Source organism: Hemicordylus capensis, chromosome 3, assembly GCF_027244095.1.
Source record: "Hemicordylus capensis ecotype Gifberg chromosome 3, rHemCap1.1.pri, whole genome shotgun sequence".
NCBI classification, from domain to species: Eukaryota; Metazoa; Chordata; class Lepidosauria; order Squamata; family Cordylidae; genus Hemicordylus; species Hemicordylus capensis.
Genome location: NC_069659.1, coordinates 240,304,684 through 240,322,183, shown reverse-complemented (window position 1 = coordinate 240,322,183; position 17,500 = coordinate 240,304,684). Strand labels below are relative to the sequence as shown.

The window sequence follows — 17,500 nt, the reverse complement described above, 5'->3', positions numbered from 1 at the left end:
CAATAGAAGTGGAAAATCAGACATCACCAAGACCTGGCAATGGCTTAAGAATGGCAACTTGAAGAAAGAAACAGAGGGTTTAATACTGGCTGCACAAGAACATGCACTAAGAACAAATGCAATAAGAGCAAAAGTCAAAAAATCCACAACAAACAGCAAGTGCCGCCTTTGTAAAGAAGCAGATGAAACCGTGGACCACCTAATCAGCTGTTGTAAAGAGAGCGCACAGACTGACTACAAACAAAGGCATGACAAAGTAGCAGAGATGATACACTGGAACATCTGCAAAAAATACAAGCTACCTGTAGCCAAACATTGGTGGGACCATAAAATTGAAAAAGTTGAAGAAAATGAAGATGTAAAAATATTATGGGACTTCCGACTACGAACAGACAAACATCTGCCACACAATCCACCAGATATCACTGTAGTCGATAAGAAAGAAAAACAAGTCAAAATAATCGACATAGTAATACCAGGGGATGGCAGAATAGAAGAAAAAGAAATAGAAAAAAAAATCACCAAATACAAAGATCTACAAATTGAAATTGAAAGGCTGTGGCAGAAAAAGACCAAAATAATCGCAGTGGTAATTGGCGACCTGGGTGCAGTTCCAAAAGATCTTGAAGAGCACCTCAACACCATAGGGGCCACAGAAATCACCATCAGCCAATTACAAAAAGCAGCTTTACTGGGAACAGCCTATATTCTGCGACAATATCTATAACAACAACAACAACAACATTGACAATAAAATTCTGGCATCCCAGGTCCTTGGGAAGGACCCGATGTCTGGATAAGACAAACCAGTCAATAACACCTGTCTGACTGTGTAAAATAATAATAATAATAATAATAATAATAATAATAATAATAATAATAATAATAATAATATTTTTATAGCACCTCACCCAGATGGCTCTAGGCGGTTCACAAACTTTCTTGAATCTGAGAACTGCATAGGTAGCCAAGAAGGAAGAATTAAATCCGAGTTTTGCAGCTGGATGGAGCTCCCTCCCTTACTGTGTAAGGCTCCCAACAGATGCTGCTTAATTTACTGTTCTCCCTTTACAGGCCAGCATCTGCCTGAGTTCCTTACTATTAATACATTCTTCCTTGGTGTGAATATTGGAAATAAACATATCGCAAATATAGCACACAATTGTCAGTGACACAAAAATTCTCACACATGTATGGGAATCAAGGACTTTATTACAAGCTGCAAGACTGTATGCATATTCATATATGAGAATTCAGTGCAACATTAACTGAGTAGCATGGTAGCAGTTTCTGTCACCAGCCCATTCACACGTTATGTTCAACACTGTACAATGAGTGTCCAATGTACATAGTTACAGATCTATGCACAAATACAATCATTCACATGTTATGCTGAACGGAGGTACAGCAGTACACTTCCTATCTGTACCATGCATTTGAAAGACCTGTATCTGGGTTTCCTTTTAAAATGAACACAGATATAGTCATTCACACAAGCACATCACATGTACAAGTGTAAAAACATCTAAACACTTGCACAGCATAATGTTTTAATTGGACTAGTGTGTGTATGAGTATAAAGAAGTGTGTATGAGTATAAAGAAGTAACCTTCTTGGTTTGTTTAGGTTGACTGAAGGCTGTTTCTTCATCTAGGAGAGTAGAGTGGAGAAAAAGCCTGCAAGAAATCAGATTAGAGCAAACAAAAAGGAGAAATCCAAACCCCTTTCAAAAAAATTAAGTGTGAGGGAAGTCAGCTATGTCTGAGGTTACTGCTGCCTGAGGTGAGAAGTTGAAATTACTGAGGAATGCAGGAATTGTGTTGCTCCTCTTAGTTTCCCCAAATGAAGTATTTATGTGAGAGAAAGACAGGAGGTAAAAGAGGCTAAAGTTGGAGCTTAAGTATGAGAGCTCTGAAAAAAAACTCCTGAGAGTTTTGAAGTTAAATGACCAAAGACCTTTAGAAAGGTAAAGTTCTGCCATTGAGTCGGTGTCAACTCCTGGTGACCACAGCGCCGTGTGGTTTTCTTTGGTAGAATACAGAGGGGTTTACCATTGCCTCCTCCCACGCAATATGAAATGATGCCTTTCAGCATCTTCCTATATCACTGCTTCCTGATATAGGTGTTTCCCATAGTTTAGGAAACATACCAGTGGGGATTTGAACTAGCAACCTCTTGCTTTCTAGGCAAGTGACTTCCCTGCTGCGCCATTAGGTGGCTTACTGCGTCTGTTTTCCTGGAGTAACATATGTTTTGTGAGATGTTGCTATAAATCAATTTTACTTATTTATTTATTTATTATATGTATATCCCGCTCTTCCTCCAAGGAGCTCAAAGTGGTATACACTCACAACGACCCTGTGAAGTAGGTGATAGGGATGTGTGAAAAGATTTGGATACAAAATGATTTGTACCCAAATCAGCTAGATTCAGGTGATTTGTAGACAAAACAAATCACCCCTGTGCTCAATTGTCCAGATTCGGGTACAGAACAAATCACTCCAGATTCATACCCCCAAAATTTGGAGATTTGGATCTCCATTTTGTGGCCAAAGTGGGTTGCGTGGTACTGCCCAATGGGTGGAAGCTACCACCCAAATTTCAAAGAAATTGGGCAAAGGGGTGATTTTTAAAGAATTTTTAAGTTCATGCATCTTTAAACTTTTCCCCATAGGGAATAATGGGGATTTCACCAGGCATAGTTGTAACTCCCTGGCTGGGGGGGGGGACCAGGGTGGCTCAGAGCAGGTTGTGGTGGGATAGTAGTGCTCAATGGGTGCAGGGAAGCTTGATGCCCCTGCTGTCCCTCCCCCCAAGGAGTTTTAACTAAGGCTGATGGAATCCCCATTTCATCAAGCGTGGAGGGCCGGGGGCTGGGGTGCATCTTCCCAGACCCCAGAACGCCTATAATGCAGCACACGAGAGCACAGTGCATTATAGGGATCCGCCCAGCACTGGCTACTTGTGCGTTGGTGCTGCGTGGAGCCATGTGGCACCGACACTTGATTTAAGGGCACCCCTGCGCCACTAGCGTGCTCCTTAAACATGGCTGATGTGCCAGCGCCAGGAGGCTCATGGTAGTGCACATGTGCCAGCAAAACCAGGCTGGGCTTCCTTAGCCTGGCTTTGCCTGCATGTGTGAATAGCCCCATTATATGGTTCCAAAATAAAATATATGCCTATTGAGGTTTACCAGTTCCATTCAGAATGCATAATACATAACCTTTGGAAGAGTTAGAAAATCTACTTCAGAAATGTGGTGCAGACCGTGTTTTCTAATTGGTTTTTTTTTTCCAAGCTTTACTTCAAATTTATCATTGTCAATGACCTGCTGTTTTGCTGCTGAGAAACTCAAAGGAGTAGCAATAAGGAGGGAACATCCATACCTCAGCAAACCTTTAGAGCTCCTTTCTCACTGTAAAAGATCAAGTGCTTTTTCCTTGCATCTTATTTTAGTGTTCACATTTAATGATTTTTCCTGTTGATTTACAATGACATGACTTTGTTTTACATTCAAATGCAAGTATCCTCAAAACTAACTTTAAGTATGCAATGCATTTCTTTGATATTGCTATTAATGCAAATCTAAAACTTCAAAGCCAAACGTACATTAGCTGAAAAAGATCAGGCTGATTTTATGCTTAGTGCTTTGTCCAATATAATGAGGACAATTGCGGAATTGAGAAACCTAAATTACAATGCAAAACTATAAATATAGGATTTTTAAACTAGAAGCATCCCTTCTCAATTTATATAACATTTCCCAGACTACTTACCACAACCACCATCTGGCCATATTAAAAATTGCAGGGTGTTTTAGTAATAGTCACTTTTTGCTTTCTATTCATATGCTGGCTTTTAATATCATCCTCCCAGTAATCAAAAAGGAATAAATTACAGTTCTGTTATATGTTTTGCAACTTTTCAGAATCTGTCATTTTAGTTGATCCATTCTTCTTCCTGTTTCTGGGATCAGTTCTTTAGAAAAGGGAGATATATAACAACTTTCATTTACATTAATAAGAGAGAATACATTCCTTTAAGGAATAAATTCCCACCATTTGGCAGAATAAAGGCAATTCTCCTCGAAATCCTGTTCTAGGGTGGATGGAGCAAAGAAATTGACCTTCTTTTGTTTGGAATAATCCAGGTGTGAGATTATTTCAGGTGAACCTCAAATATACGCACAAACAAGGATTTTCTTGTTGATTCGTTTTAAAAATATTTCTATCTATATTATTATAAAATATTTTTATGCTGCCTTTCTTGACACAGGCAGCACAAGGCAGTTCACAAAAGACATTCTGGTAAGAACTAATCTACCTACTTTCCTTACATTATAACCTTAATTGATAATTACTATCTTCACAAGTTAGCCCACTTCCATCTCAAACATTTGCACATCCATCACCTTGAATTGGGGTGGATGACAACATCACAGATTATGCCATTCAGGTGTCCCTATGTGTCATGACAACTGTTCCAAATTTGGTTTGAATTGGTCCAGACATTGCAAAATTGATTGGGACACACAAACACACACAGACACAAACACAGAAGTGTGGATGATCTCATAAGGTGACTTTCCTAAAGGAAAGTAGGCTAATAAAAATATAACAACAATATCAAATATACAAACCAATCAACATAAAAAAAAAAAGAATTAATAAGCACCAGAGACAAACAGATACTAACCAACTGACAAATCCAAAAGAACCAGCTCACTAAAGAGCCCTCAAACATCCTCTTCCCTCAAAGCACGTAACACAGCCAGGTCTTAATACAGTACCTAAAGAACTCAAGCAAAAGGCCCAAATAGGCTTCGGAGAAGAAAGTGCTCCAAAAGATTCATACAGCACAATTAACATATGCTGAAGATAAAGCCTTTGGGCACCTGCTCATAGCCCTTGGGCAATTTGATACGGCTATCCGCTTTAGTTACTCCATTTTTTTTCTTCACGCCTCATCTTCTGCTTCATGCTGTCACTGGCAAGTACAATGGGAAAATATGAATTATAAGAATAGACTTCTTCCACAACTGTAATCCCTCTGAGTAAACATTATGAAAGACAACCCTGAGAAAAATAAGGGTATCTTTAATAAACTTCTGTCATTCTCTGTTTGATTTCTGGCTTTCTAAAGCAGATCAAAGTAAGAAAGAATTTTGGAAGGTCAAGCTTCTATGACCACTTTTCAATAAGTTGTCAGCAGTTTGCACTCCCAAATGAAGAAGACAGGGAAGAAGTATAGACCAGGTGTATTGGACATTGTACAGCATCAGAGATTGTGATCACATGTGATCTCAAAAAGACATTTCCCCCCCATTTCAATAAACTTATTTTTAACATGCTAACTTCACAGTTTTCATTAAATACTTTTTCAACTGCCAGTTATACAACAGAAAACTATGTAAATATTAAATAGCTAAATATATATAGGTCAGTTGTATATGGTGCATTGAAATGGTGATTGCAAAATACGAGCCTGAAACCATCAGGTGGAGATATGATCTGAATTTGCAACTACACCACTGCATACCAATATCAGAACTTTAGTATTTGATCGTTGTGCATATAGATCAATGATCAGATACTAACTGACGAATAAGGGTGACCTATAAGAATACCTTTAAAATACTTGTAACTGTTGACATCAATAAAGATGTATAAGAATGTAAGCAATTTGATAGTCTCTGTTTATCTTCAAGCAAAACTCCTACTCATGGACCACCCTAACTCTGTGGAGAGCCAAAACAAAGGCACCTGTCATCAAGAAAATTTTGAATGTATGGGCAGATAGAGCATTAAATGCTCCCTAACACAATGAGGCTATTCTCACATCCACAGAAAAGCAGGCTAAGGGGGCCCAGCCTGCTTTCCTGAGGTCATGGGAACCATCGGGAGCCGCGTGCCTCCCAGAAGTTAGCCCGTATAAGTCCACCCCCCCATTTAATAAGGTTAGCAGGGTGAGTGCTCTGCTAACCCCATTTTACTGATTATATGCCGCCGCAGTGCGGCTCCATACTGTGGCATCACATGAGTAGACCACTGACCGGGAGGCTACAAGCAGCCTCCTGGCCTCGGGGGTCTCCCCAGAATTCCCTGCGCACTTGTGTAGGGCATCCTGGGACTTCCGGGGGCCAGGTGGCCCCTGATCCCTGCTGCCCCTACTGGCTCTGTGACGGAGCTGGTAGTCATGTGGGCGGCCGATCTGGCCACCCAGGGACAGCTCCCTGCTCGTCTTTGGAGAGAGCCCAGTAATAAGGCTCTCCACACTGCTCATGTGGAGAGCCTCAATACCTTTTAAGATCTTCTGATGCATACATAATCTAATCTAGTAAGTATAAAGTGCTTCTGGACATCAGTAGAATAATTTAATTCCCACCTTCACTTTCATCACGGAAGCAAACATTCTAGCATCTTCAGACACTCCTCCTATGTAGAGCTTTTTGGGGAAGACAGGAGCATGATCGTTTTCATCTTGTACTTCAATGAGCACCTTAGCAGTATTACCTATAATAAAACCAAGACATTAGTAAAATTCGGATACATCATATTCTTTAATCCTTAGACAAATCTGAACAGGGAAACATACTGTACATGGAAGTAAATTAATTTTAGCATTAAGACCCTGATCCTAAATGTTTACATAGGTTTGGTGATGTGTGAACTAGCTTGTCATTTGTTTTGTTACAGTGAAATTCTGCACAAGACTTGTCCCACTATATTGCCTATCGATTGCAATTCTGTTATACAATGTTATTTCAGATGTGTGAGTTTCTGCTTATGTAACTGGGTCAGCGAATGCTCCATTAACCTCATCGTTTTGCTTGTGTGTTGCCATGGCATGCGGTGACACACGAGTAGACGCCTGACCGGAAGACTGCAAGCAGCCTCCCAGGCTCGGGGGTCTCTCCAGGATGCTGCGTGCACTCATTTGAGGGCTTCCTGGAACTTCCGGGGGCCATGTGGCCCCCGATCCCGGCAGTCATGTGGGTGGCAGATCCAGCTGCCCAGGGCTGCATCTTGATCGTCTTCAGGGAGAGCGGGCTAAGCTAAGCCCGCTCTCCCCGCAGAAACCCCTCTGGCGTGTGAAGCGTGCTCACTGTGTTGCATTATTGCTCTGCATCTGGTCATGATCATGGCAGCTGCTGATACAATGGCATTGACCTGTGCTGTCAGCTAATTTATGGGTGCTAATGTGGCTGACTTGACTCACAAATGATTGATGTTATTACATTACAATGGTAGAGAAGTGCACCTCATTCTCAATCAAGCTTGAATAAAACTGGGCTATTAAACATACAACGAACAGTGTAATTTCCATATATGCAGAGAGAGAGAGAGAGAGAGAGAGAGAGAGAGAGAGAGAGAGAGAGAGAGAGAGAGGTGGTAGTCATAAAGCTGCTGTGAAGTGAAGAAGACATGGGGCTGTTCACATGACCGCACATGTGGCTGGGTGGGTGGGGAAGGCAGGATTCCACCTACCTTCCCCTAGACAACCCTTTGCAGGCTGGGCAGCATGCAAGTCAGGCACCCACACGACCAGCCCTGCCAAAAGCAGTGTGAATGACTCTCTGGCTGCACTGGTAAACAAAGACCAGGACCCATTGTCCTGGCCTTCGTGGATCCCACAGTGCACCATGCTCCAAGTGCAGTTTGTGCTGACACATGATCCTGGAACCAGGGTTAAGGGTGCATTTGCACCCTTAATCTTGGGCTGCGGTGCTGGGTTTGGCACTGCAGGACTGCTACGGCCTGCGCAGCTTCCAGGGGTTCTCAAGGGCAGCCAAGCTCAGGCATGGCTGTTTAGGCCAGGACTTAGCTGCTCGGGAGAACAGCTGCATGAGGTTGTGGGATTTGTGGGTTTTATTTTGTGTAAGACAAAACACATAGAGGCGCTTCACACAACTAATGTGAAGTGCCTCAAGGTGGTTTGTAGGGAAAGCAGGCTTAGCCTGTTCTCCCCACAGACTATCGCCTGTGGAGCCCTGGGCAGCTGGATTGTCTGCACACATGATTACCAGCTCCATCATGGAGTTGGTGGGGGCTACAGGGATTCGGGGCCATTCAGCCCCCAGAAGTCCCAGGATGCCCCACGCAAGTGCGCAGGGCATTCGGAGGGGGACCCCCGAGCCCTGGAAGCTGCTTGTTGCCTCCTAGTTGGGGGTCTACTCATGTGTCACTGAGCTCTGAGGCAGCATACGAGCAGAAAAATGCTCATTCCGTTAACCTTGTTTAAGGGGAGGGGGAATTAGGTGGGCTAGCCACCTTGGAACCACCGGGCTCTCCCATGAGCCTGGTGGTTCTGATGACCACCAGGAAGTGGGCTAAGCTTCCTTAGCCCACTTTCTGGTGATTGTCAGAATAGCTTCATAGGTTGATGAAAAGAGTCATTCTGGTGAGAACAACCACAGCAGTATAAGGGATATTTATTTTATTATTTTCTGCTACATGAAGGTCTCGGTAAGGATCTTCCTAGGATTAGAAATTTTTGCTTCAAATAATATATCAGTGGAGCAGGCTGAACAATATGGCTGACATCCAGATGAACACTGTACTAATGAAAGCATGTTGTACTAGTGCAAGGATGGTGCACTAACAAATTCTGCTAAGTTGGGAGTTTTTGTACCAGACTAATGTTGCACCTGTTCAACAGGGTGTGCTTATGCAACCTGTGGCTATGAAACCACTTCTTCAGTCCATGTATGTTGTAGGGAATGATGCAAGCTATCCACTATTCTTGTGCAAGTGCAATGCTTGTGTAATGGACTGAGATTGCAAGAGATTATGCAACCTTGAGCATCCCTTCTTGTTTGTGTGCTGCTTTGTTCCTTGCACTAATGCACTAATGGAGTGGTGGTCTGGAAGCGAGCCTATGTCCACAAACCCTGAGGTCACCTGCTGCTAAAACTAAAGGACACATCTAATGAAATCTAGAAGCTATTCCCACAATCACTGAAAAGCGGGCTAAGGGAGCTTAGCTTGCTTTCCAGTGGTTGTGGGAACCACCAGGCTCGCGGGCATGTGTTCCCAAGGTGGCTAGCCCGCCTAAACCACTCTCCCCTTTATTGAGGTTAACGGAGTGAGCTCTCCATTAACCTCATTTCGTTGCTTGTGTGTCACTGCGGTGCGCGACGACACATGAGTAGACCCCTGGCCAGGATGCTGCAAGCAGCCTGCACTTGCGCAGGGCATCCTGGAACTTCTGGGGGCCACGCATTTTCCAATCCCTGCAGCCCCTGCTGGCTCTGTGACAGAGGTGGCAGTAGTGTGGGCGGCCGATCCAGCTGCCCAGCTATGCGTGGCTGCTTGGCTGTGGGGAGAGTGGGCTAAGCCCGCTTTCCCCGCAGAAGCACCTCATAGTCTTGCAGTTGCAACCACAGGTTGATCTCCAGCATGAACTGAATATGAGCAATTGCAGCAATAAAATAGATAGCACTTTAATTACAGCATTTAACAGATATCTCAGATTTGAAAAGACTTGCTCCCTGGTAAACTTGGGCTACAAAGTCTCCACAGCAATATGAAACACACACAGCAATCTCAGCAAAGCATCACTTTCAGATCCCATAATCAAAGAAGTTGACACACTGGTGAAACAGTTTCAGTTTGCTGAAAAGAAATCCCATTTGCTGGTGAGAAATGATTCCCTTTCAGAGTTGATTCTTTTCCACCATCGTATCTGTTACGGCTGTTTATAGTGCTATATATGGGACATGTTTTCTTCATAACCGTCACCCTGATTATTTGGGCTTCATTTCTTTTAGAGTAACATTCTGAACAGAGTTCCATAGCTGTAACTGTCATGGAAACATACCACTTTCTATATTTGCAGAGGCATCAACAATATGCTGCCTTCCAAAGTCCAGCCCCTGGGAAAGTTAGAACTTTATTTGTTAAAAACACACAAAACCAAAACAAACTACTGATTGTCATGCTTTAGATGCATGAGAAGAAAAACAAGGAACTGGAACTACCTTAGCAGAATATTCAATTATTCAATTTCATAGATAGATAGATGGATAGATAGACAGAAAGAGGTTTTTTTTTTTTTAAGTGACTGGCATAGGTTTGCTCTTCCATGGGAATCACTTAATAACCAAGCTCATTCTCATTTTCTGTTGCACGCATCTTATCTGTTCAACACACACACACACAGAGGTCATTCACACAATCAAAAACTGTGTTCTACCTGGGCTTGGGAGCTATGTGTGCTCCCAATTTTCAGTTGTGTGGAAGAGGAAAACCTGGGTAGAAGTGACTGAGGCTGTTCTCACGATGGGGAAAAACTGGGCTAAAGTAGCCCAGCCCGTTTTTCCCCCATCGTGAGAACCAGTGGGCTCGCGAGCGAGTCCTGTGGTTCTCTTGCGGCTAGCCTGCCAAAGTAGCCTTCCCCTTAGCTCAGGTTAGCAGAGCAAGTGCTCTGCTAACCCAGGTTTTTGGATCATGTGCTGCCACGGCACGGTTCTGCGCCATGGCGAGACATGAGGAGACCCCCCGCTGGGAGTCTGAAAGCAGCCACCCAAGCTCGGGGGTCTCTCCAGGATGCCCTGTGTGCTCATGTAGGGCATCCTAGAACTTCCGGGGGTGGCGCAGCCCCAGATCCCTGCCACCCCTGTTGGGTCCATGACAGAGCCAGCAGTTGTGTGGGCAGCCAATCACATTTTGTTGCTTGTGTGTTGCTGCAGTGCGTGGTGACACATGAGTAGGCCCCCGACTGGGAGGCTGCTTGCAGCCTCCCAGCCTCGGGGGTTTCTCCAGGATGCCCCGTGCACTTGTGTGGGGCTTCCTGGAACTTCCTGGGGCAAGCCTTCTCCGATCCCCACCAGCCCTGCCGGCTCCGTGATGGAGCCAGCAGTCCTGTGCGTGGCTGATCCAGCTGCCCAGGGCTCTGGGCAGGATCGTCTGTGAGAAGAGAGGGCTAAGCTCGCTCTTCCCACAGACCCGACAGAAGCTCTTCTCATGGATCGTGAGAAGATTTTCACTGACCGTATAATTGTGGCGCCTTATCATAAAACAACACTATGATTGACATTAGGAATCAGACTTAATAAGACACAAGAAAAGTTGAGTTCAGTGGATCCAAACACATCTTTGACTACCGGCAGAACTTTGGAATTGTCAGCCCAGTCCGACCGTGGGCACCATGAAACATGAAAAGGTGGAGGGTGGAACAAGATGGAAATGATTCAGGAAGGAGCATGAAAAGCAGACCAGGGACCAAGCAGACCAGGGAAAACCTCCTGAGCTGCTCTAGTCTGTCAGAGTAAAGAGGCTCTTTACTGATGTGACTGGTCTCTCTGCATTTCCCTTTTTAGGACAGAAAATGAATGGATTCCAGTTTTTCACCTCTCAGGCTACCATGACCCACTGCAAAGTTGAGTTGTAAAAGAAGGTGGGATGGGAGTCAAGGTTCAATTATAAAAGCTGATGCAGGCCTTCTTTAATCATCAGAAAAATAAGTTCTGCTATGAATGGCAGAAGCTACATGAGTTTTGAGCTCTACCTCTTCAGCACCAAAGTTGTTATTATTATTTATTATTATCAGCCAACATGACAGGCAGCCCTGCATCAACAGTAGGGATCCGCCAGGGATGCTGTGCAGCTCTGATGGTGTAGTGATGGGGCTGCTGTGGGATGACTTCAAACGGCTTCTGAACAGCAGTGCTCATTCCATTGTTCCACATGGAAGGAGCGCTGCACTGCTCCCCAGAAGTGGTTTAGTCATTGCACAGCAACCCATCACTACTTTGTGGGGCTGCCTTTCCAGTTGTTCAGCAGCCCGAGTGGCTCCCTACTGTCCAGTGGCAGCTAGTGTGGGCACCGCTAGAGGGCAGGGGTGGGTGGGAGGCACATTTAAGTGTAAATGAGTAGGTGCTTCCTTCCTGTACTGACACACCCAAAAGCTCTCCCCAGTAGCAGTGTGCCACCCAACATCACTGCAGTGGAGGATCAGCTCTACCACTCAGCTGGCGGAGGCCATTTGCATGGCCAGCAAATAGTGTCCACACATGTGGGGAGGCCAGCTGAGTGGTGGAGTTGATCCTCTGCCACAGAGGGTGCTGGACAGCATGCCACTGCTGGGAGGAGCTTTCAGGTGTGTCAGTATGGGAGGTAAGCACCTACTAATTTACATTTAAAGTTGCCTCATGCTGCCCCCTCCCCTGGTGGTGCCCGCACCAGCTGCCACTGCTATTGTCAAAAGAGGGCTGTCTGTCATGTCACAGCCATTCTTATTAAGAATATTTACCTACTACTTCTCTATAAAAATGTCTCCAAGTTAGTAACTGCGGCAGTGAGATAGTCTTTGGCAGTTTCTTTACTTCCATTAATTCCTGAGTGAAGGCATATTACAAAAAGCACAAGCGGAGGGTCCATAAGTGTTCTAGATATCTCGAGATCACACACAACTACTACAGTCATCCCTTGCCAACTGTGGGTTTCCCAATCGCGGTTTTAAGTATTCACAATTGGGACATTGTGGCAGGTCTCACCAACCATGACCCGGATATCTGAGGTTTGGTGAGATTTCTTGGCAATTTGGAGTTTTTTTCACAATTTTGGGAGAGCATGAGGTGATTTTCAGGGCTCAGGGGGTTATTTTCAGGAGTTTGGGAGTGATTGGGGGGGTCAGGGGTGATTTTCTTGGTTCCCCTTCACTCCTCATACTGACTCATGGCGATTTGGGGGGATTTGGAGGAATTTTTCTTTTTTAAACTGTATTTAGCGGTCTTTTTGCAACCGCAATTCCCCTAGCCCCCTATTTGCCATTGACTCCAATGGCTCCTAACTATGAATTTGCCAACCGTGAGGTTTTCCTGGAACAGAACCCTTGTGGTTGGCGAGAGATGACTATACTGGCAGACTATTGCGAGAAGGAAGATTAACTGAAGGACAGTGGAAATTTTCATGAGATATTTAAAATGTAAATTAAGATTCCTTTCAAGAATGCTTGCAGTTCTTTTTTTTTACACCCTAGAAAAACTTGTCTGTTCAGTGTCAGAAAACTGAATTGTAGCGCATCAGCAGGGGATGACTCTGCTGCACCTCCACCAGTATCTTTTCTTCCATGTATGTTCACACTGCTGTGTGCATAATCAGCAAACTCTTTCCATTTTAAAAAAATCTGGGCTCCACAACCAAAGTTTTTTGATGACAGTGATGGTGATGTTATTCATCATAAATAGCAACAGAGAGTTGAGAGTATTCAACATGCATTATCTCAGTAATCCTTACAATCTCACATAGGAGATCAGTATTTTTAACTCACAAGAATGTTTCTGCAAGAAAATATAGCCTTATATCCCTTGTGTGCAAGTGTTACCTGAGCCTGTGGCTGAGCACGGCGAAGAAGAAGAAACAAAAGTTAGGAATAAGGACAGGAATGCCTGCTCTAAGTTGGTCTTACTTCATATACTCCACCCCCCACCACACACACACACTGAGGCGGGTCTCACGATCAGTGAGACCCACTTTTGTCTGGTTTGCGGGGAGAGCAGACGATCTCTCCCCGCAGACGATCGGGCAGACCTGCCTGGACGACCAGATCGGCTGGCCACGCGACTGCCGGCTCCATGATGGCAGGGACTGGGCGGTTCGGGGGCCACGCAGCCCCCGGAAGCTCCACTATGCCCTGCGCAAGCACGCAGGACATACTGGAGAGACCCCCGAGCCGGGAGGCTGATTTTCAGCCTCCTGCCGGGGGTCTACTCATGTGTAGCCATGCCGCAGAGCCACGCCATGGCTACTCACGATCCCAAAAACCGGGTTTGCGGAGCGCTCACTCTGTAAACCTGGTTTAAGGGGCGGGCTACTTGAGAGGTTTACCCACTCAGGAACCACCGGGCTCGCAGCCGAGCCTGGTGGTTCCCACGGTGAGACGAAATCGGGCTAGCAGAGGCTAGCCCGATTTTGTCCCATTGTGTGAATAGCCTCACTATATTCTGGGTGTTTGTGTGGGAGCAGGCACAAATGGTGCTCATTCCCAACTCTTTGTCAAAGCCCTTCTACCTCAGAAATACAGAGTTGTCAAATGCTAAAAAAGAAAAGAATTTCACACACCTTTCCCCCACAGAGGGGCTTGTGACTGCCTGAGGGAGTGTTCTTCAAGCAGATACATTTCCCACTCTTTTTGCTGAAACCCTCCTCTCCCCTGAGTTGCAATCGCTCTGCCCATCTGCTTGTCTTAACTGTAAGCTCATGAAAATTCTGTCCCATTGACTAATGTGGGATTTTTTTATTCTGCCTCATTGACTAATGTGTTTTTCTCAAATCCCCTTTGGGTTTTTCCTTCAGATTTTTTGAACACCGACAAATCTGTGGGCCACTCCTTCCCTGTTGGTACCTCTCACTTTCCTACAGATGTTCTTGTTTTCCATCCATAAGTGTCTCAAATTTCAGCACTTTCAAAAATATTATTACGTGAGGCTAAGACATAGTACCTTGATTAGAGCCATTTACTGTGTTCATAGCACAGGTACAAAGTTTATTTTTTAGGAATAAAAGTGTTTAGATTCTTTGGTTTCTAATAACCTTTCCTCATAATGAAACCCTATGAGGATTCATTATACACCTTTATTTCTTCTGTTCATTTTGACTGTCATTGAATGGTTCCAGCTGTCAACTGCCATGTGTCAACTACACACACATCCAAACACACTGAGGTACTCAGTTTATTTTTATTTTTTTAGGAATTTTTGAAGTGTTTAGATGCTTTGGTTTCTTACTTACATATGTTCATTTCTTCTTTTCTTTTTGACCCCACTGCTTTGAGGGTGGGGGTGGAGAATTAGTGGCATACCATGCACCAACTACCCCCAACCCGCAAGCCATTGGGTGCTTAGTTTATATTTTAGGGATTTTTGAGGTGTTTAGACTCTTTGGTGTGTAATGAATCCTCATAGGGATTCATTATGAGTAAAGGTTATTAGACACCAAAATGTCTAAACACTTGAAAAAAATTCCTAGAACATAAACTGAGTACTACCCCACTGCCTTGCAGGTGTGTGTCTGTGTGTGTGTGTGGGGGGGGTGTGTGTGTTGGCAAATGGCAGCTGACAGTTGGCACTGTCCAAAGACAGTTAAAAATAAATAGAAGAAATGAAGGTGTGTAATGAATCCTCATAGGGATTAACTGAGGAAAAGTTATTATACACCAAAGAATCCTAACACTTACAAGTTATTATACACCAAAGAATCCTAACACTTAAAAAATGGTGACCACACATTTTGCTCCGTAACTCCCTTTTACAAGGGTTAGATCTTAGCTTTTCTTTTTTAAAAAAAATCAAAGCTAGGAATCTGGGGAAATTAATAGGAGGAACTCAGATCTTGAACAGATTCAAATCGAATCTGGCACGATTCGATTTGAGACCATATTTGGCCAGAAGTGTCAGGAGAGATTCATTTTGAGCTTGAATTACCTGAATCAACCAGATTCAGATTGAATCAATTTGAATCTGAATTGATTTGCACATCCCTACTTTAATGGTAATAATGTTTCAGCACTTTATATTTCACGCATATACATAATGACAGCCAATGCAACTATTTAAGAATAGGCATAATATGGTCTTTCTGAATTACCCTGGAGGTCAATCTGTCAGCTGCATTTGTGTAACTGAATCCAAACTATGTACAAAAGCAATTCTACATTGAAAGCACTGTAGTAGTTCAGCCTGGTGGCTACCAGCAGGTGCACCTCTGTTTTGAGGTCATTCACTACAAGGAATGGACAGGGCTATCATATCAGCCAAAGCTGTGCCTCTTATTCCCAAATCGCTAAGGCATTCCAGAAGGATATCATGGTTGATAGTATCAAAAGTTGCCAAGAGATTCAAAAGAGCCAATAGAGTCACACTCCCTCTGTCAATTCCCGGGCGAAGGTCATCTATCAGGTTAACCAAGGCCATCTCAACCCCATAGCCTGCCATAAAGCCAGTTTGAAATAGGTCTAGATAGTCCATTTCTTCTTCCAAGACTGTGTGAAGCAGTTAGCTACCACCCTCTTGATCACTTTATCCAACCACAGGAGGCTGAAGACCAGCCTATTGGGGTTGGGTTCCCTTAGTGGATGATAATTATCCATCACCAAGGGATCCAGGGCAGGCTACAAAGTCTAACCAAACAAGGAGGCATCCTGCCCTCCTTCAGTGAGGCATTAATGATGTCAACTAGGCCAACTCCAATAACTTCCCTGCAAGATGAGATCAGCCATGTTGGCCAAGGATTCAAATAACAGAAAGTATGCCATACCACTTTGCAACTTCTCCACATCCTCAGGAGTCACAAACTGAAACTGATCCAATCTAATCCTACAAGAGGGATTGCTGGACACCCCCATAAACGTCTATGGGCCAGAAGGGTTGACTGGTACATTTTGAGTGAAAAAATTGGGTAGTTTTTTTTTAAAAAAAATTGCTTATGACCCTAGAACACAACAGACATAAATGAGTTACGCTACATATACTTCTGTACAAAAAATCATGTAGTACAGGGGTAGGGAACCTCTGCTCTCCCACCATTGTTGAAATACAACTCCCATCATCCTCAGCCACAACAACAACAGTTCAAGAACAGCTGAAGAGCTTAAGTTGTCTACTCCTGGTGTACTAGAATCACATCAACTGCCCATGTCATGACCCTGCAACATGACCCTGCAACAGCATGTTCCCCTTGCTAATTACCAAGGTTTATTTGGATAAACTGCCCGATCCATTTTCCAGAAACCCCCAGTCCAAACAGCTATGGGTGGAAGAATAGCAAAGGGGACTTACTATTCAGTGAACAGCTGGTAAAACAGCTCCCGATTCAGTTCTAGAACTGTTATCCTGCAGGTGCAAACAGTTTTGTGCTAGGCTCACGTGTATTTGTATGAACCATGTTTGACATGCACAGCAATATGCTATTTAGAGCAATGTGAGAACCAAGCTGACAAAGATGATGACAATGACTTTTATTATTAGCTAAGGAAACTTTACTTGAAAACTTTGCAATTTCCAACAAATTTCTATAAAAATATTGTGATTTTTGAGTGTTTTATGTAGATTAATGCTTCCAAAATACTAATAAAATAATAAATATTGCCATAGGAAAACTTTTTATTTTATTTTTAGCCATCGGTCAGTTACTTCAGATAGAAAATATTGGATTAGTAAAGTTGTTCGGCCACTGTATGGTCACTGTTGCTTATTATGCATTTTAAAGCTTTTTTTTTTTTTACATAATAAGCTGTTTGGGGGTTATCAAAGGCCATCATGGCTCATTATCAAAGGCCATCATGGCTAATAATTCTACATAAGCAATTCAAAATCACTATCCTACTTCTTCACTCAAATTGTACGATCAACCCCCGCTTTTAGGCCCCTGGCCCATAGACTATAACTGATCTTGCAAGAATATTGAATACAATACACAGCAAATATTTATATACAGCTTTTTTAAAAAAATTCCCAAAGTGGTATACATAGTTATAAAATAAGTAAGTAAACAAACAAACA

General features: G+C 43.6%; 1 protein-coding gene across 1 annotated transcript in view; it reads right to left on the bottom strand.

The window, feature by feature from the left end:
- Positions 1-17,500, bottom strand: part of PCDH15 (protocadherin related 15) — a 1,296,732-nt gene that overhangs the window by 88,191 nt on the left and 1,191,041 nt on the right. Inside the window, 1 exon segment of the mRNA XM_053307474.1 lies at positions 6,385-6,512. Coding sequence (XP_053163449.1) covers positions 6,385-6,512 — 128 coding nt within the window.